The sequence below is a fragment of the Perissodus microlepis genome, chromosome 23 (assembly GCF_051167445.1).
Source record: "Perissodus microlepis isolate ML-2025 ecotype Zambia chromosome 23, ASM5116744v1, whole genome shotgun sequence".
In the NCBI taxonomy this organism is placed as follows: Eukaryota; Metazoa; Chordata; class Actinopteri; order Cichliformes; family Cichlidae; genus Perissodus; species Perissodus microlepis.
This window is the reverse complement of record NC_140482.1, coordinates 34769145-34790297: the sequence shown is the minus strand read 5'-3', so window position 1 is coordinate 34790297 and position 21153 is coordinate 34769145. Positions and strand designations below refer to the sequence as shown.

At 39.1% G+C, this 21153-nt stretch overlaps 2 protein-coding genes across 4 annotated transcripts in view; one reads left to right on the top strand and one right to left on the bottom strand.

The window, feature by feature from the left end:
- Positions 1–20143, bottom strand: part of fip1l1a (FIP1 like 1a (S. cerevisiae)) — a 35379-nt gene extending 15236 nt beyond the window's left edge. For all 3 annotated transcript variants that reach the window (XM_084921492.1, XM_084921490.1, XM_084921491.1), the window contains exons 1-11: positions 20008–20143; positions 19625–19701; positions 18191–18228; positions 17613–17708; positions 17415–17512; positions 17183–17268; positions 14783–14879; positions 14350–14458; positions 11162–11198; positions 8171–8211; positions 7558–7729 (exon numbers count right to left, since the gene is read on the bottom strand). In XM_084921492.1, the coding sequence (XP_084777618.1) occupies positions 7558–7729; positions 8171–8211; positions 11162–11198; positions 14350–14458; positions 14783–14879; positions 17183–17268; positions 17415–17512; positions 17613–17708; positions 18191–18228; positions 19625–19677 (827 nt within the window). In that variant the 5' untranslated portion in view covers positions 19678–19701; positions 20008–20143. The remainder of the gene's footprint in view (positions 1–7557; positions 7730–8170; positions 8212–11161; positions 11199–14349; positions 14459–14782; positions 14880–17182; positions 17269–17414; positions 17513–17612; positions 17709–18190; positions 18229–19624; positions 19702–20007) is intronic.
- Positions 20144–20168: 25 nt separating this feature from the next.
- The window catches only part of scfd2 (sec1 family domain containing 2), a 111115-nt gene continuing 110130 nt past the window's right edge, over positions 20169–21153 (top strand). The window contains exon 1 of the mRNA XM_084921487.1: positions 20169–21116. Coding sequence (XP_084777613.1) covers positions 20303–21116 — 814 coding nt within the window. The 5' untranslated portion in view covers positions 20169–20302. The remainder of the gene's footprint in view (positions 21117–21153) is intronic.

Genomic DNA, 21153 nt, shown 5'->3' with positions numbered 1-21153 from the left:
TGCTCACACATAGCTGGAGTAATTATTATCATTCACTTGAACAACACAGAGAAAGAGAGAGAGCCTTAAGGGGCAACTGTTGCTAGTAAAAAGCTAAATATATTCAATATTTGTAGACAGCTCTTGTGTTAGCAGCAGGGACTAGGACTCTAGGCCCACATTTGTTCTTGCTCAAAGCCATTAGTTTTAACACAGAAACATCTCACCACACATAATACCACAAACACACTCAAATGACTCCAGAGGAAACAGTGTTGGTAAGAGTAAATTATAGCATAAAGGCCTCCTTTCACATATTTTTTAGTATTATTTTATTCAAAATTAGTGCTCAAGCTTGACCAGATGAGCACTACCGTAGAATTCACAACCTGACTGAGAAACCCTGATTCTTCAGAGAGTGGTGTTGTGGACACAAAGTACAATTTTGCAATTAACACAACCTGTATAGCAAGGGATGACTGCTTTGCAGTGAAAAAGAAAATTGTTTTTTTTTTCTTTTGTAGTAATTATCATTTAAAACACAATTATGGCCAAATGATGCAGTCTTTATTGGGGTTGTCAAGCTCACGTCTTCTATTTGAATTTGTGATAAACATGCAGGACTTTTGCATATTAGAGCTGATTAACATGTAGATTCTTTGTATCAAGGTCACATAGCAGAATTTATACATAGTGTTAAGCTCACACACTTTTTAGAAATTTGATATTTAGGTAGAAAGAGTTGTCCTTATTTTTAATTTTCTACATATGTTCATTATGGTAAATTACATTGTTTTGGATTAACTGACATGTAGGATTGGTTCAATGTTCTCTGCTAGATAACCGGTGGTATAAAATTAGTAATTAGCTGACTAACTCTGGGTTTTATGCTCTACTTCTGCACAGGTTCATGTAAAAGGCACAAATCAAATCAGACTCATTTAAATAGTAAAACGCTATGTTCTTCTAATCCTTTCTAATCTCACCTTATTCAGTTTTTGTATATTAGTATGTGAGAACAAAGACAGGGTCAGTGCATTTTACAATCATTGGAGTATAAATCTAAGACTAAATAAATTGTATGTGAGAAACATGTATGTTTTTTAAAATATAACTAGTATGCAATGACTCGATCAGCTAATATACAGCAAGCAAGCGCACAAGTGTTTCTGGCAATGAGTGAAAGTCCTAAAACAAAGATATAAAAGTTGTACGGTCACTATGAGTTATAGCCAATATTATAGTGCCTGCATCTAGAAGTATGTAAGTTAAAGTCAAGTCAAATTTTTATAGCACATTTAAAATTTTAAATTTCATGCCATATAAAATATACATAATTACCAATAACCAGTCAACAATAAATATGCACTAAAAAACACACTAAAACAATAAAAACATACGGGTATCCTGCTCAGCAAAGTGTCGAGCAGTGTTTCAAAATGATTGAGTGACTGTGCAACTGTTTTGTCAAAGATTAGGTTGTTTAAAAGTGTCACGGACCCGGCTCTGGGGACTCGGGGTCCGTGAGCAGTGGGGACTATGATTGTTGTTGTTGTGATTATTATTATTATTATTATTATTATTATTATTATTATTATTATTTGGTGTGTCGTCTGCTCTGCCTCTGATCTCTGTCCGCATCTGTATGTAGGCAGGTGTGTGTGTGTGTGTGTGTGTGTGTGTGTTGCGGTTTTCGGTGGCGAAGTTACAGGCACCTTCAGGCCCGAGGGGCGTGGCCTGGCTTGAGGACTGGCCACACCCGAAGTCCTTGCCACACACCTGCTCCTCATCTGGGCTCGTCGGGGGAGCTATTTAGAAGAGCGATGGAGCTTCCACCGACGCTGGATTATTGCGTTTGACTTCACGTCAGTCTTCTAGCGTAGTCTGAAGGTCTGTGAGTGTATGCCTGCTGGGATATAGTGTGTTAACGGCTGCCTCTATTGTTTTCCCTCAGGAGGAATGTGGGACGAGAGAGAGCAGTGAGCACGGGGAGTGCAGAGACACTGGAGCAGAGAGCACTACACTGGGACTTTTTGGGAAGAAGACATGACATGAGAGTCTGGGACACTAGGGGATTTATTGTTGCTTACTTCACCACCTTGTAAATAAACACTGTTTGCACTGAAGAGTCCAGCGTTTGGGTCCTGTCTGCCGACACAGACCGTGACAAAAAGATTAGGGATCACCACCAAAAATGCTGTGTTACCTCTGTTTTTGAGCCTGGATTGACAAATGTCCAAGAGCAATAGTTTCATAGACCTCGGGGCTCTAGTAAGAATGTAGGGCTGTAAAAACAACCACTGATACTCTTATAAACAAGTAATACAAATTTAAAACAGACCCTGAAATGGACTGGAAGCCAGTACAGAGGCCAGTACAGGTGTAATGTGATTAGATCATTCTTTTCTGTCAAAAGGCGAGCTGCTGCATTTTGTACAGCCTGCAGAAGAAGTTAGGAGCAACTGATAAAGGCAAAGAATTATTAATAGTCAAATTGAGAGGTAAAGAAGGTGTGATTACTCTCTCAATGTCATGTGGAGGGCTTAGGTCAGAGTGACAGAAATTTTGCTTTGCGATTGATACTGAATTGAGCTGTGTGTTTAAGAATAAACATGAAGTAGTGTTGCAGGGACAGTGCTTTGAGCGCATAGTCAAAGCTCATATCACATCCTTACTCCCTGCTTCACTTGATCCGCTCCAGTTTGCCTACAGACCCAACAGATCTACAGATGATGCAATAGCAGTTGCACTACACACTGCCCTTTCTCACCTGGACCAGAAAAACACATATGTGCGGATGCTGTTCATCGGCTATAGCTCCGCCTTCAACACTATCATACCATCCAGATTCATCGTGAAACTCCGTGACCTGAACATCAACTCCTCCCTGTGCAGCTGGATCCTGGACCTCCTGACAGACAGACCTCAGGTGGTTCGGATCGGCAGCAACACCTCATCCACACTCACACTCAGCACAGGTGCCCCCCAGGGATGTGTGCTCGGCCCCCTGCTGTACACCCTGTTCACCCACGACTGTACAGCAACACATAGCTCCAACACCATCATCAAATTTGCAGATGACACCACCATCATCGGCTGCATTTCGGATGGAGACAAGACAGCATACAGGGCAGAGGTGAGAGCCCTGACATCATGGTGCCGCGACAACAACCTGCTGCTTAACATCAGCAAAACCAAGGAGCTCATCGTGGATTACAGGAGACTGCAGAGAGGAGCCCACACCCCCCATCCACATGGAAGGAGCAGAGGTGGAGAGAGTCAGCTGCTTCAGATTCCTGGGCATCAACATCAGCGAGGATCTGAGCTGGTCACACCATGTTGGTGTAATCACAAAAGCAGCAAGACAGCGGCTCTTCTTCCTGCAGCGCCTGAGAAGATTCGGCATGAACCCCAGAATACTTCTATTGATGCACCATTGAAAGTATTCTGACTGGCTGCATCTCCACTTGGTACGGCAGCTGTAATGCTCTGGACCGCAAAGCTCTGCAGAGGGTGGTGAGATCAGCACAGCGCATCACCAGGACTGAATTGCCAGCCATGCCGGATCTTTACACACAGCGCTGCATGAGGAAGACACAGCGGATCCTCTCTGATCCCAGCCACAGACTTTTCACACTCCTGCCGTCCGGCAGGTGGTTCAGGAGCATCCAGACCCGCACTACCAGACACAGGGACAGTTTTTACCCACAAGCCATCAGACTTTTAAACTGCTGACATTCCATACACACCGCTACACACTCACTACAATTACAGGACTCTGCACACTGTCACTTCAACAAATGCTACTTAAATGCTCACTGCACAACTTTGTACAACCTGCAGATACTCTTGCACAAACTTGTAAATACCAACTTGTCTTAAATGTAAATACCAATTAAATTCTCTAATATTTAATACTTTTTCCTCTCTTTTTTATTGTTGTTATTATTATTATTATTTTATTACTACCACTGCTATTTTCTTTTTTTTTCTTCTCAATATAACTGCACACTCTCTATATGCTCATGTAAAGCTGAGGAGCACGAGGCAAAGAATTTCATTATGGATAAATGTGGCTACACTGTTATCTGTACATGACAATAAAACTTGAAACTTGAAACTTGACAGGCAAACAATGTAGAAGTAATTTTAAAATTTATCCGGCACAGTCACTGGCTCTGGGAAAGAAATTAGTTTCTTGAATGATACTGAAAGAGAAAAACAAAAACATGTCACACTAAGAGATAATAAAAAAAACTTTGGTGAAAGGAAAGTAAAAACAGATGTAGGTGAAAGAATGTACAGGCCCCAAGACAGACCCTGAGGCCAGGATAAGTGTGGCATCAGGCACAAGAGTAGCCGAGGAAAATCAAGAAATACATGGGAGTTTAGACTACGCTCTAACCTCTAAATCCAAATCTGATGTTTCAAAAATGATGAAAATGAAGTTGCATGAAGAAACTGTTTCCCCCTAACACTGGCAAAACTTTAGAAATTTTGAAATGTTATTCTTTAAATAATTCAACTAATAAATTAAGTGCAAAGGTAATAACATGCTAAGCTTTCAGGAGTTTTGTTCCGAATTAGCAATAGCCTGATTTGGTTGCACAACATAGCAGCAAACCTCTTCTTTTTTCAGCTATTAGCTCCTTTTTAATAAAATGTGAGCCATACCCTCTGTTAACGCTAAAACGAGTCTTGGAGCATAATGATGCTTTTAATCCAACCTAATAGAAGATAATTATCATTTTAATTTCCTTATCACACTAGAATTTCTTAATTCCGTTATTATCCAGGTTTGATTGAATTATCCAAGAGGTATTAGATCTATGCCTTGTGTGAACTGATGTCAAGAAAAAGAGGATATTGCAATTCGTCACTGTGTTGTGCAAGGTCGGGCATATGTGTGCATGAAGGAAATGAAGAATATCTGAGGTACTGCCAGCTGGAAAAAGTTACGTTTATCATCCAAAGCTAAAATTTACAGTTAGGGGGCAAGTGTTGACCAAATGGCCAATCAGTTACTCAGTCTGAACCACTAGAAAAGACAAAGTGTGCCCGAAAAGTACAATATATCACTCGGTCTGAATAAATGTACTGGTGAACATTAGCCTTGTGGAATCTATTAGTAGTGGGGTTAAATCCGAGGCATGATGTCACAGTCACAGCTAATAACCAGTAGCTGATACTTAGAAAACCTCTTGCCACACTTTGCCTGTGTGCATGAGTAAGCAAAGGACAAATAGGCTAGCTAGTTTCTAAATGAATAACACATACATGTAACACTCCCACTGACTTAGTCAGTGAACAATAAGGATGGCTAGCAAAGCTATGGAGGTCTCCATCTGCTTCTCTGTCCTGCCCACACACACACTAACAATAAATCCCCCTGGGCCTACTCTAAAAATAATCTAGAGCCCAGTAATAAATCAGCGTAACAAAAACATAGAACTTGTACATATGTGTGTGTGTGTGTATATCTGAATTCTGATCATCTGACCAGAATGTAGGACAAAAACGTCAGCAGAGCCACTAACGTGTGAGGAGCACACACTGGGCCAAAGGAATAGTCCTGTCAGCTGGGACCAAATCTGTAGAATGACTCTAAATCTCTTGTGTGTCTGTCATGCACATGTGATTCCCATTCTTCAGATCTTCTACATTTAGCCTATAACTTCCCATCTGTCCCATGTCCCACTTCCCTTATTTGACCCAAAATGTTGCTTTGAGCTATATGTATAAACCTGAATTCAAACATCTAGGGCATAAACACTCAATGAAATGCTCACCACTTCAAGTAGGAAAAGTGCTGAACAGCACAGAACAGCATGTAAGGATATTTTAACAGAGCCCAGTACAGTAAGAAATACTTCAGCTTGTCATTTTTGCTATTTTGCACTTATTTTAATTGCAAGTTAATTACCAGCAACGCTTTTACAGTAGCTGATGCAGGGATTTGTTGTTATCAACAACATTACAGCTTTTGAAGCCAAAGAAACAGAAGAATTTCACCTGCATTGCATATATTTGTAGTTTCAAGTATTTAGAGGCAAAAGGGGTTGGCTGTAGCTCAGGAGCAATAGCAGGTCATCTACTAATCGGAAGATGGTGGTTTGACCCCTGACTGTCCCAGTCATGCCAAATATCCTTGGGCAAGTTACTAACCCCAGGATGTTCTCCAATGAATGTGTGTGAATGTTAGATAGAAAGCACTTACGTGGATAATATACGAAAGAGTGCTTGTATGTCTGGTAGACTAGAAAAGAACTGTACATGAACCTATTCCTATTCCAGAAGGTAAAACCCCACGCAACCTAACAATACTATGAGCCTGCCTTTTCCTATAGTACGAGCTTCAGGTCAGCTGAGGAGTGTGTGAAAAGATTGTGTATTACAGTTGACAGCTGTCTAAGTTAATAATAATTAAATAGAAATTTGGCTAATGGTCAACACTGAGAAATGTAGGGCATGATTTGGCTTGTTCACATGTTAGCATGTATGAGTGCTTGTACAGCAGGCGCTCAGGCTGTCACACTGTAGGGTAGTAGGGCACTATGTGAAAATTGGAGAGGAAATTATACTGGCTCCGATCAGCTGTGAGCCTCAGAGAGAGAAAAAAAAAACCAATTTCCATGCTGAGGAGTGCAAACTCAATCTTTCTCTGGCAATAACTGGCAAATATAGCAAGTTATTCCCTCATCTCACTGCACCAGAAAAACTGAAATAGTTATGCCTGTGCTGGCAATAATTTTTCCTTGTCTTGCAATAGTCTTGATTTCTGTCACAATGGCCTTATGCTCTTTTGCAATAGTATGCATTTCTTCACTAGGGCCATTTCTCACAATAGTGTGTTTATTTTATAGCGATCAGCCGGAGAGCCAAGAGGGTAACCACTCCCAAATACAATGCCTTTAGCTGTGTTAATAGAAAAAAATTTGGGGTAAGTTCAAACACTAAAATAATGTAGTTTATGTCTGCATTTTCAAGCACAAACTTAATTATTTAGAGAACTAATTAATCTATAAAAAGCAACTCCTTTTTAAAGTGTATTTTTTTATTAACACTTGTCTTGAGCAAGTGGTTCTCTGCCATCTAAGACAGCAAACATAACACAGAAGCGGCTTCACAACCATATATTGCACTAATATCTTGTCCCTGTCTTGTCTAACCTGAAAAAACAGAGCTACAGAGTTTTACACTGCACCTCATGATCATTTTTTGGTTCTGTTTTTGTCTTTCATCTAAAATTTTCAATTGCTCTACAGCAAAATTCTCTCTCTCACTCGCTCTCTCGCCCTCTCTCTCCCTCAGTGTGTGTGTGTGTGCAGGCAGGCTGCAAATGCACACATACTGAACAAGGCCAGGAGAGAATGAATATCTGGATTACTTCCAATATATTATATGTTGCCTAATCCAGAAGGCCACAGCTGCACAGCAGACATTCAAATTCAACTACTGCAGAGGCACCCAACAGTGGAGAAAGGAAGAATAAAAGGAGAGAGTACACTGTGCTAAATGCAAAGCGCAAACTGAAGCACATACATTAAATAAAATCATCATCAGTTCACATAGACCAACCTGTAATAGGAAGAGGAGCAGCCCTCCTTCTCTCTATATCTGCTTCTTTTGTTCTCTTTATCTTGACCATGCGCTCTGGATCTGTCTCTATCCTTGTCATGCTTTTCCTGCGATATGTAGCATTCCCGAGCCTTGGTGGTATCAATCACTCCAGGGCTGATGGTGATTCTTCCTGGGATTAAAAATGATACACCCATTAAAGAACAGAACCAAACCAGGTCAGAAAATTGGGGAGAGCAACTAACAACCACATGCATTACCATTTGTTTAGCAATTAGCTCTGAGCTTTGAACCAATTCTTCTCACCTATTCTCACCTATTTCTTTTTCTCTAACGGTTAACACAGAAAAAGATCTAGTAAATATATTCACATACTGGAAGTTCAAACTGAATATGTAGGGGAGCTGAATAGTAAGGATTATGATTCAGTTTTCCAATACTCAAGACAGCTGAGATGAATGAGAGAGCACGGCCTAAGGCAACTTTCAGAATGGTTGAGTGCTTGGACACCATACCTAACAGGTTCACTAAGACAGTGTAATATACAGTACTGATCTATCTTGAAACAGTTAATAAATATGAAACACTATCTCTTATGGACAAATGTACATACTTGATGAAGCTGATGGGCTGTTAAAACTTGTAGAGTTCCCACTGAAAATAGAAAATAAAGAAATATGTGAAAATCCTATATTTACATCAGACCTTTACAGATGATCCAAGTTTACATTCTTTTTTTCAAACTTCAGTTTCCATAAATGGCATTAAGAAGGCTTTCATGATAGCATTTTTGAATTTTTTAAAAAGACAAATTACTGTTACTGAGCAGAATTTATTAAAACATACAATTAGTAGTATTAGCAGATCTAACAAAAGGACAACATACATTACACATAGATTTACACCAACCGTATGTGTCTGAGGCCCAGAGTTCTGAGAACTGTATAAATGATTCTTTTGGTTTTGAAACGTGATTTATATTCCAGTTCTGTATTATTTATAGTTATTATGTATACTATGTGTTTTATTGTGCCATTTATTAGATAATTCCCTTTTGTCATGCCATTTGGTTCTCTCAGTCTTGTCTCGGAATTTGTCTTTTTCTCGTTCTTGTTCTCCTGTTAGTTGTGTCACTTTATTCTTGTCGCCCTGTTCTGTTGTGGGTCACTTTGCTTTATTTTGGTGACCATTGTTCTCTGTGTCTTGTGTCAAGTTTTTCTTCTTGTGTCATTATGTTAAAGGTCCTCGGCTGTTTTCACACCTGTTACCACGCTCTCATTTTCTTGTGTCTATCATCTACGTCTCCCTTTGTCCTTTATTATGTTGTCCCTGAATGCTGTGTATCTCCTTGCCATGTGTTCCCAGAAAGTTTCTGGTATTTGGATTCTTTGGTTCTGCTCTGTAATGTTTTTGGATTTCTGTATTCCCTACAGCATTGAAGCTGAGTTTTGAGCTTATTTCCTGTTTCCTGCATCCTCAATTTGGATCCAGCTACAAGATGACCCTCGACAGTCTCTTTTTATCTGCTTCTGGCAGATTGTATTTGTAATTGTCTGTTTACTTTCTTTAATGTTTAAGGAATGTTAATGTGCATTCTAAAAAAGGAAACCGCATGAGCAAACAAATTTACAGATGAATCAGTGAAGGAAAAAATAAAAGAAGCGGGTCTGCAAAAGGATCAAAGCACTTTTACAAATGCACAGCTGTGTTCTCCAAGTGTTTGAAGTGACTGGCTCATTGTCAAGGCGTAGTGTGTGCTCGCCAACGCATGAGGAACGGATGGAGGGCATATTACTGATAAAATCTCGGTCTTCTGTCCGTCCACGTGGCCAGGGCACACTTGCCTCCAACTGAAAACTTCCGAATGAGCTGAATGTGAACTTGGCTTTTGTTTGAAGCTCATCCAAATGAACGCCTTTCCAACAGGTGTGAGCCCAGTTATGTTGCTCCATAAATCCAAAAGTAAACAGTTCCATCACTGAGGAATTTTATTTTTGGCTCAACAGATGCACGAGAAGTTAAAAGACTTACTTATGAATGGAGAAGAATCAATGAATGGAAGAAGGAGTCTGGTTCTCTGAGCATGTAACAGGTAGCAAAGCCCAAAAAGATTGGTAATGTAATATACACTTGAAGGTTGATAATGCTCAGAATCAACAGCTTTGGTCGAGGAGCCTGATTGAATACACACCAAAATAAAGTTATAGATGTGTGATAAAACTCTATGGAAGATATGGCAAACATGCAAGTCATTATCATGCTCTAATGTTCCTTTATTAATCGATCACAGTTTTTATACTGATTGGGCCTCCCTCTAGGATGACTAAAGGAATATTATTGTGAGATATGTATAAAACATAGATGAACATGATTTTACACTACCACTGCCTGAACAATTAACTTTACCACATTAAAATTTAGCTCATTTTCAATAATTTTTCCAGTGATTTTTGTTTGCTAGTTAATTTTCCTATAAAGGGACATTTTCATTTTGAGATTAATTGTTACATCCTGTCACTATAAGGGAACAACAGTCTAATCAGATCTTAAGTATTTTTGAAGCCCTTAGGACCCTTGGCCCTCATTGCAGCATGGCATGTCAAGGCCAAGATGATGCCAGAAATACCTGCTGTTCCTAATAGCCCCAAGGGAAAGGCAACAGTGAAACCAGGACTATCAGGGTAGACACTGCACATGTGTATACTAAAGGAAATTATTCATAAAGCACACAGGAGATGGCTGGCAGAGTTCATAGGAACAGTAAGTCCCTGAAGGATGTGAGGATTTGGCAGATGGACTGAGATGTGAGAAAAACCATCTTTATGGACAAAGTACTGAGCACATTTAGGCACACATCAGACACAGCAAATTAGGAGAAGGGAAAAAATAGGAATGAGAAAAGAGAGAAAAGATGAAGGAACAGGAAGCTAGTGAGACAGACAAACAGAGCTGGACTCAGGAAGGCTGGATACAGACAGCATCCAAGTGAAACAAGCACAGCAGCAAACACAAATGGAGTAGGGCTGCATTCATTAACGTGTAAGAAAATGCAAGAGAGCCTTGGGTACAACGTGGCCCACTTGTGATCTAAGTTGTGTAAATTACTGCTGAAATGTGGGAGTTTGCAGACAGGTTGTGACATAGATCGGAAAAGCAGAGTGGAGGGGGTGCCTGGAATACTGATAAACAGGAGACTGGAGGAACAAACAAGGTTGCTATCTTGCTTTCTACCTTATATGGCCATTGATTCAGTTGGAAGATGAGCAACAGTGCATGGTGTACAGAAAAGAAACCCCAATCCAAGTTGATCTTTAGAGTCTAACTAGAGACACCTGGTCTGTTTCAGAAGTTGTTTTATCAAACTTTTGAGTTACTTCCTTTGAAACCTTTCACACTAATGTAATAATCGCTTGACTAATGATTTCTAGTCCAGTCTCTGAGTAACATTTTTCTTTCCCTCCCTGCACATTTGCTGAATTTGTGAGGGAGTCTGGTTTTCACTTTTTCACTGACACAGTAACCTTCAGTTTCTCCTCATTACGGTCATTACATATAGAGCTGACCTACAACTGATGCATAAAGACAGACACATTATAGGGCTCACCTGACCGAAGTAGCAGTAGAGGAGGGAGGTTGGGGACCTGAGCAGGAAAAGAAGACAGCACATTTATCTATTGTTCTCTTCAGTAATACTGAAATTCCAAAAAAAAAAAAAAAAAAAAGATTTTAATAACGTAACTACATTCAACCTGAAAAGGGAAATAATAATATACCCACAATAATTTGCTGCTTTAATTAGAGCAAAGAAAAGAATTATTTAATTATCCATGGAAATTCACAAAAAAGCTGCATATTAAAGGTTGTACCCCTTAACAGTTTAGAAGGTTTAGAATATTATACATATTCCAAATGCAAATTTTGTCCAACACAGGCCAAATATTTTAATCAAATGGAAACAGAAATAGTCTAAAATCACACATTAAACGTGAGAAGATGTTTTGTTATTATTAATATAGCAACAAATAACAGAAACACAAGACAAATAACAGAAACAATATAAAAGAATATGAAAAAATATAACCCATTACCAGGAACATGCATTCATAATTTATAGTGCTGCATCTTTTAATCTTAAGAAATTAGATCAGCCTCCAAATGTCAGTGCAACAAAATGTAGCAAGTGCTACTTGCCTTTTCCTCCATCAATAAAACAGAACAAGTCAAATGCTTGAGTGCACACTTAATGGACCCACTTGTTATAATGCTCAAATTTTACGTGACCAAGCTACAAAATCAGCTCTCACACTTGCTGTACGGAGCCAATGTGTGTACACATAAAGACACACATACAAGCACACATATAGAGAGAGATTCCTTTGAAGAATCAAGGCACAAGCACACATTCACATCTGGATACCATCTCCTACTTTTTTTTAAAGACCCCTAACGTGAGAGTGGCTAGAAACAGCTTGGTTGAAGCAGGAGGAAAAATAATATGAGCTGCTATGTGTGCTGTACATATGAGCTGCCTGAATTTGAAAAGAACATCAAGACGCCGTCCTGTGAATAAATCTAAAACACTGTTTTTTCCCTTTCAAATACAAGTTCCACAGAGTTGAGATGGCCCGAAGTGCTCATGGAGGAGTGCGGTTTTTGATACCTGAGACACCTGGACACCCAAAGAAAAGAGCAGAATTTAACATACACGTACAAACTTCTCAAAATCCAAGACATCGAAGTCTGAGAGTGTAGCCTGGAGGGTCTTCAGGTAATTCCCTTTAATGTGATTCCATGATGTGAATAATCAGGAACATGAAGAGTGCAGCATGTAAAAAAACATCTGCGACAAGCTCTCATTACTGCAAATAGATGAAGCCACTGCATGAGACATCACAAAGAGTTTGTAGAATGAATTATACTACAGAAAATCTAAGTGGATTGTAAAATGTGATTGGCAGTATTAGTAACTTTGCTAATGGAATGCTATGCAATGCATACTGTATACACAAGCAGATGCACAAAGTACACAGCAGCTTGTCCATAAACATGCCATCAAGGTTAGCGTGAGTGAGTAATTGTTTTTACCTGTGGTGATCTCAAGTGAGTGTTTGATGGAGGCTAGAGTTGCATGCTTGGCAGCATATGAGAGAGCAAATGCCTGAGGGCTAATTGCATCTGATTGTTTTTGCGTGGTTTTGAGTCTCGTGCTAATGCTTTACAGAGCTACAGGCTGCAGTGTTTTAGATGGAGCTGATATTTCACATGGGACAACTGGCTGCTGTTCTGCACTGCAGCACAGGCCCAAGTGATCTTTGTTAGTGTAAAGGCTACTGTCTCCTATACTCTCAGATGCAGCAATCTGCAAGGACAGATGTGCATAAATCTTCTTGCAGTGACAGCATCCTGTCATTACACTGTCACCTGTTAAAAGCACAGCCATCAGCTCTTTACAAGAAAACTAGCATTCTCCACTCTAAACCTGAAGATCAATACAGGGCACAGATTTTTTATGTTATGAATCAAAACAAAACAAAAACATTATAAGGTTAAAAAAGCATTTTTAAAAAAAATCTTATTGGTAATAGTCCTAATGTTGCTCTGATTGCTCATCACGGGGCATTTACTTGCATAGTCAGTTTTTTAAAAGAGTTAAAAAATCTGCTCAGTTCATTCAGTGAGGACATTCACATACAAGCTCTGTTGCTACAGTGGTTATAGTGACCCAGTAACCAGCTGTATGGAAGATTAGCTGCAGTGCACAGCAGCAGGCAGCATCACCTTCACTGTGCTGCACTGATAGATGACACAAGTACAACCCTGTAATGACACAGCTCCACTCCAAAATGTGCACCTATGAAAAACACTTGGCATCTAATGTGACCTTACTGAAAAACAAACCAAAAATTAAAATAGCCCCTTCTTTTCCTCTGCCCTATTCCCCACAGTTGGGTCTGTTCAGCACTTTTCTCGTGCCTCAATCTGCAGACCCAGCAACTTTTTTCTTTTTTTTACCAGGGGCTATTTTTATCATGCTACACATTTGCCTCACACAAGGAGGCAGGGCCTATAACTTAAAGAAAGGGGAGTGGTCGGCATTAAAGCTATGCATATAACTTCAAAGCTGGTGCTGGCAGGATGTTTGATATTTTGGTTGTATTAGCGGCTCTGGCACGGGTTTTGCTGTGCAGTATGGGGCTCGGAGGGTAAGGGGCAAGCAGGCCTAAGCCGGCATTTCTATTTCAGAGCCTTTGAAGATGAAGATATGGCATGTGCTCAGCTGTGTGCTTGCGCCAGGGAGCCTTCCTGGATTTCAATATGATTCACTACAAAGACTAAGAGGAAGTCTAAAGACTGATGGACTCCCACCTGGACAGCACTAGATACCTGACTGCAGGAAGACATATATCCATACAATGCCTTCAAACACATGCAGGCAGGCGCAGAGATACACACGTATACACACAGCTAAGTTCACCTCTGTCCTTCAACTCCACAAGATAATTTATTATGACACGTGTTGCAGCTTCACAAACACATGGTCTGATTGCTATTATTCATTTGTGCAGCTGCATGATGCATGATGTGTCCAACAGAGGGTTCTCTTTGGGGCCTTAACACCTGAAAATCTTAGTATTAAATCTAAATATTCTCCCCCAGATAACTCACATGTTCATAATCATCATGTCACATGAAAAAGAACATGCAAGAACCTTTCTCAAATAGTTTTGTAAATATAGTAAATAAGCATTAATATAAGTAAGTGTGTTGCATTCCAATAGCAGAGTGACTTACGTGGTGGAACTCTCTTTTTAATAAATTTAAAGAAAGAGTTCTTGCTGAGTGGAGGTGGCAGCTGATTAGCATTACTGCTGTCCTCATAATGGCACGTCTCACAAACAACCTGAAAATTAAAGACAGTTACTGTTATTTATGACAACAATAAAAAGAAATCTCATTTTAAAAAAATGACAGTGAACAAACTACCAACAATAAAGTTGTAGGCTGAACCAGTAGCTTAATACACATATAGTTTTTGTTGTTTTTTTTTACAAAAATTCTGTGCGGAACACAATAAAAATGCTATGTTAATTGAAATTCCCATTGTTCAATCAATTGTCTGCTGGTTGGTTCATGCCAAAAGGTTTAATTATAGCTTCAGAGACTGATCATTTCAGGTCCTTCTGCATTGGTGCCCATCCTTATTAAACTCATACTAACATAATACCTGAGTGTTGCTGCCTCCATCATTATGACATTGGTGCCCATCCTCTCTGCTGGATTCAGGTTGTCCTCCAGCCAAATTAGTGATAGGATCTGAATCTCTGTTGATCAGGTAATATGATAAAGACTGTACAAATACATACAATGTTTTGATAATGTCCTAAAAAAGGCAAGTAGGGGTTCTCATACATAAATCCTTCTTTTTAATGTGGTGCTGATGTGCACTTATATAACATTTTTAAAAACAGGACATTCATTTATCCTAATGTCACTTTCAATGTCCTTACTTAAACCCCCTGCAGGTCCATTAACGCATTAAACCTCCTTATCTGGGTCATCTTGCCATCTTCACAAAACAGCCCTTTACAGCCCTAAACCCTGCTACACTCACCCCGAGTGAGCTCATACACACACATACGCACACAAGCGGAATGTTAACCCGCTTCTGTCACAAGGACTTTATCAACAGTAGAGAAAAGCATACATAAAAAAGTAAAAACGCCTACATCTAATGGCAACTCAATAGGGAAGTGCCTGCAGCTCCTTAATGTCTCTTTGCTCCAGATCTGAGAACACAAACACTTTTGACCTGAGCTGCACAAAAACAAACCAAAATCTTTACTACATTATCATGTAACACACTAGTAAATTCCTTAACCAAACAGTAGACCCTCTTTGAATAAAGAGGGTCTACTGTTTGGTCAATCGCTGTCACATAGGGAGAGAGACATGACACACACATGACTCAGATCTGTGTCCTCCTCCTAAGGGTAAACTTGCCGATGGAGAACAATGACATCAAGTAGGACAGATCTTAAACTGGCTGGCCATTTCTGTCAGTCAGTCTCAGATGATGGTCAAGGCATCCAACAGACATCTTAATCACCATTAAAGTACATGAATAGAAGCAGTGGTAAAGAACCTGTTTTGCATGGGACAGCTTCACTCAATGGCTGAAAGCATGGTTTTATAAATAGCTGCAAAGTGCTTGCTGAGAGTGGATGTTTTTTCCTAGCATTAAAAAAAAAACAGGCCCCTCATGAGTGTGTACACAATTTTTTTTGATTCGTTGATGAGTTACTATGCATCTAAGCACAATCCATCCATAAAGCAAAACCCCTGCAACTGTGTTACCCTATTTGACAGAGGTCTGTTCACAGTGTTATTTATGACCTCGAATAAATCAAAACCAAATTAACAGGATTTGTTAAAATTTTTAATTGAAATCTGTTTAGCGATGCACCAAAAATATCTCTTTGCAGGAAAAACACACTTGTCTACACATAAAGATTTGGCACTAACTGTGTTATAAAGCCCAATCTAGTTATGTTTGATGAATTGGTCACTGCAATCGCAAACTGTGACGTCAAAATGCCAAACCTTTTATATTTGCACTTGTCTGCAGCATTTTTCATTAGTGAGTCATGGCTTGGAAAAACACATCGCTACACTCCTGGAATAGCAACAGAGAAGGTCATTTACAGAAAGCTGAAAATCTCATTTTTTTTCTATTGTCTCGATCCACAAATTCAGTGTCATCTAGAAGTCCAATGCTCCCACACTGATGGATGGCACCTCCAGCTCATCCATTTTGTAAATGTACCAGCAGTGCCTAAATCATCTAATGTATCAAAAGAACAGTATACAGTAAACAGAGACGCTATTCGCCTAATCAGTTCTACAATTATATATATTTATTACACTAAATTCTAATGAATTACTACAATTTTTAACTAAAATTACAGCGGCTGTTAAAGTTGGAGTAAAAATCTGCATTAATTTTTGCTGGCATAGGGTAACAGTAAAAAACCTAAAATGGAAATACTAATCAGGGTTTTTCCTGACTCCAATTGGCCTATGAATGTTACCACAGTTATTTTGTGTTCAGATAAGTCTTCTTATCTTCAAATGAACAAAAGTGGTTTAAATAGTCTCTGCTTAAACCTTTTACTCTGCTCAAGTAAAGCACAACTGTAAATAAGCATTGACTTGTGCCCAAGACAAGCTATGATCACATAGTGGTGTCACTGTTGTTAGCAGGTAAATCATAAATGTATGAAATATAAATACGGGGAAAAAAGAATGGCACAAAGCCTAAAAATTTTTAAAAAAAGCTTTAACCTTCGATGAAATTTTGCCTTGGGCTTTAACAGATGAACATAAGTCTGTGTTTACCTCAACATTTTGCAATCCCTTGCCAAAACAACCCTAATATGCTGAGCACATCTTAGGATCACAGAAAACAGATGGCATCAGGCAGATAGTTGCCGTGCCACAAACAAACAGAAAAAACCAGCTGCCAGCTTCTTCTGGCTCTGAGCTCAGAGCAGTAGCATAGAATGGAATAGAGGGTGTAGGACTGAGGACACAAAATATAACAGTACGGAGAAGACACATTACTGACCTGAAAGCTAGAATAGATGGTCTGCCTGGGGAAGAATAAGCACAAAACACCTCCTCTTCTTCATATCCAGTGTGCCTCTTCTGGGCCTGAGCAGAATAACAATTTCTCAAGTTTCAGTCTGATTTATTATTCCTAACTATGTTCTCCTGTTTAAGTGAAGGGTCTCTTTAAAAAGAAGGCTGACTAAATCACATTAGTGATAGCATTATCTTACCCTGTCTTTAGCATTTACCTTTCTTATCATGCCATGAAGTTCTGCTTGTTTCCTACAGTAAGCATTCCAGCTTTCTTCATCAAAACCATAATTAAAGTAATCTGAGATGTTAGCACCTAAAATAAAAACACTAAATGGTAATGAATAGGTCTGAATGGAATTACTGAATGCATACAAGAATCTCATTGATGTGTCAGGTCAAACAACAGTACTTACCAGCTTTTCTCCATGGCCTTTTCTCTAAAAACTCTACTTTCTGGTTAATTTCTTCATTTCCTTGGACTTTTTCTAACAATAGGTCATTTGTAGTACCTGTAAATCATCCCAATGCAGACATAATGATGTCACATATATCGTCATTTCTCATTTATTTTCAATAAGGAATATTTTAAATCATAAAGATCTGAGTTAAGTTAGCTGATTTGCAGTAATGAAGCTGACATTCTCAATGTATATGTGAACTAATTATGAATATGTGTAAAATGACTGAAAGTGTACTTTTTTAAATGTCAAATGGTCACTGGGTTCTCTAATAGGCTGATAGTTTTCACTGTAAAATTCTATATTTAAATTCTTGGCTGACTCTGAGGAGAAATATAGTCACTGTGTGTCTTTGGAAGCTGAATGCATATCAGTTAACTGATATAAGACATTTCTTATATCTTATATCTTATAGTCATCTTATTTCTTAAACCAAGTTTACAATAAAGTCTGGTCTTTGTGTGGCTGTTTTGTTTAATGTGTCACTGTCATTTGTGTTGCCCATAAATCTCAAAAGGGTTGTCACTACTCACCACCTACATGTTGTGTCCTCCTAAGATGCATAAATGTACTGCAAGAAATAAGGAGGCCCTCACATCATCACCACTGTTATCTCTATCATCATCATTAGTAACTTAAATAACAGAAAGAAACACTTCTGTCTGGGTTGAGTGCTAATGACACAACGCATTAACTTAAACACTATGAAAATATCTCAAAGCAAATTTTTGACAGAAGGGGGTTTTTGACAAATAAGGCCCATTCATAACATACCTAACAGCTACAAAAACACAATAAAAAGCTGGAAAAATTCAAAATAATATGTCACAAGATGGATGCAGCAGCATCATTGTCACTGGCATTATCATCTTGGAGAGCTTTCAAATTGTCCCATAAACAAAAGAAAGGGATGAAAATAATATCAAATCATCAAAATAGAAAAGAATTTCCACTCACACAGATAATTTTCAGAATGATTTTACATTACTGCAAGAACACTAAACATGATGGGTGCAAGTGAAAAATGGCATTTAACCATGTCTATTCACGTTCAGGTTTTTCATGTGGGTATTTAATTTTTTTTCCCATTAGGCACTGATCAACGTCAGTGAGACTGTTGTTCTTTAAATTGCTTGCATGATTTCAATCACAAATTCCCAAATGCAAAAACAACTAAACTATCCCGCCCAAAAAACAACATTGTTTAAGCCTTAGTATCCTTTACAGTAACTAACTGTAATTGGCATGTTGTGCTACATTTATTCTGAGGCATAAAGGCTGGTGTAAACATACAAAAAAAAAAAAATCAGGGCTCCAGTTGTATGATTGCTAACATCCCCATTTCCCAGCTCACAAACAAATACTTCTCGCCTGACAGCAGATTTAATGAGCATCAAATTCTTTATAATGCTCGACATGACTGACTGCACATTTCGGGCAGCACACAAGGTGCCTCACATGTATTGTGCAACTATAATGTCATTATCGTACTGTGAAAACTGTATTATACCTGATGGCTTCATTAGTATAATACTGTTGGAAATAATCATGCTATTACAGTTTATTTTGTATTTGTCTACTGCTCACTGCAATTTACGGCCTGTGAGACGAGTATCTAACTCCTTCTAATTCATCACAACAAAATTAATATTGCTTTGTAACTTTCAATAATTTTGTATTCTTTTGTATTGAATTGTTTTCTTTAGTTTTAAGTGGTTTAACTTAAGTTAAACAACATTTCATGTATATTTTTTTATTATTTAGAATATTGTCTTGACATATTCCAAATAATAAAGGGTCCCCGGCTTGGTTAGCGTGGGGACCCTTACTGGTCCAGTGTCGAGTAAGTATTACCACTACGCCTTATATACATATATGCATATATACATACACGCTCAATGCCAGAACAATGGCTGTACACAACTGTAAATTTGCACACTTATTTATTTAAGGCACTGGCTACACACCTGGGTGAGACTCCAACCCTTTGTATCTCGTGTCGGTCATCTGTGGCGTTCATGTCATATACTCCTAAAACAAGGAACTTAAAGGCACATTAAAGTGGCTCTATTGAAAACAGAAGAAACAGCTGGCCTCTTTAAACTTAGCTATGGTATTTTTCCGTTAAACGCTGGGGAAGTGATTTAAACAAATATAAAGAAGAACTCATAACTCTAAGCATTAAACATTTTTAGGGGTTTAATTGTTTGTGCCAACTGTCATTTAAATTCATTTTTTAATGAAGGAAGCTCGTGTCAGAAAATCGCCATAACTAATTTCAATTAGCTTAAAATCCATCAAGACTAATTAAACTTCACATGTTTAACATAATTTTTGAGATTAAATTTACCCGCTGGATCCTCCCCCTTTTAGCTCTTGTCGTTCTTGGTTATGGTAGTGAAAGTCTAGATACTTAGTGAGAATATTGCATAAAAACGTTTTCCGTTATTAACGCTGTAACGATTGTTCTCGGGATACTGCTTATTGTCATAGCGACGACGTTTGGCTGACGTTTTAATGAAGCGACGGGCTAGCGCCACGTCACCTTTAAGAGACGTGTGTTTGTTTTGTTGGAGCTACTTAAGCTGAAATTGCTGATGTGTCTTTGATTTCGGTGAATTTAGCTGATACACGTAACTAGGAAAATGTTGGCGACTGAGGAGTTTACGCGATTCCCCCTCTTGATGTGGGAGAAGGTGCTGTCGAAGGTAAAGAAATCGGTTGTTTTCATGGATGACAAATGTGCAGAGGCTCTCCACTGGAGTGGAGGAGCTGCCACCTTATTGGAAGCTGGAGCCAGGAATTTAAAGCAGTTTTCGAGTTTCGAAGCGTGCGGTGTCAATGAGCCTAAAGCCGTGTTTGTGGTCAGCACACTGTTGAAAGGGAGGACAGTTGACATTATTAAAGACATCATATCCCTCAGTCACTTTCAGTACTGCGTTGTCTTTACCACCGTTGCTCATTCCGTGCACCTGCTCGTCAACAAAGTTACGACCGAAATGGAAGGAAGCCCTGTGTTTGAGCAGTTTGAAGAGAAATTGTGCGAGTGGATGGGAAATATGAACTACACGGCGGAGGTCATGCATGTTCCAGTTGTCTTCGCCCCTGTGTCACAGCAGTTGATAGTTACACCCCCGTTTGCGCACCTGTTCCCTCTTCTCTCGCCAGACCTGGAGGCCATCAATGAAAAACGACGAGAGAAGAGAAGATTTGCAAGCCTGAATGATATAGACATGCACTGTCTCCCTGCTGAACTGCAAATTGAAGTCAAATCCTTAGCTTCAGCGTTAAATTCAATGTTTGAGGCTACAGGTACGAGAGAGGAGAGTTTTGCTCTGGGTCCAATGAGCCGCATCATAGCAGGGGAACTCGCCAATCTTCCTCAAGCAAAAAACCGAAGGAAGACAGCCCCTAATAAAGCATCAATCATCTTTGTAGACCGAACGATGGATCTTACAGGTAATATTTGTGACCATGTTGTGTTTGACCATTCTGC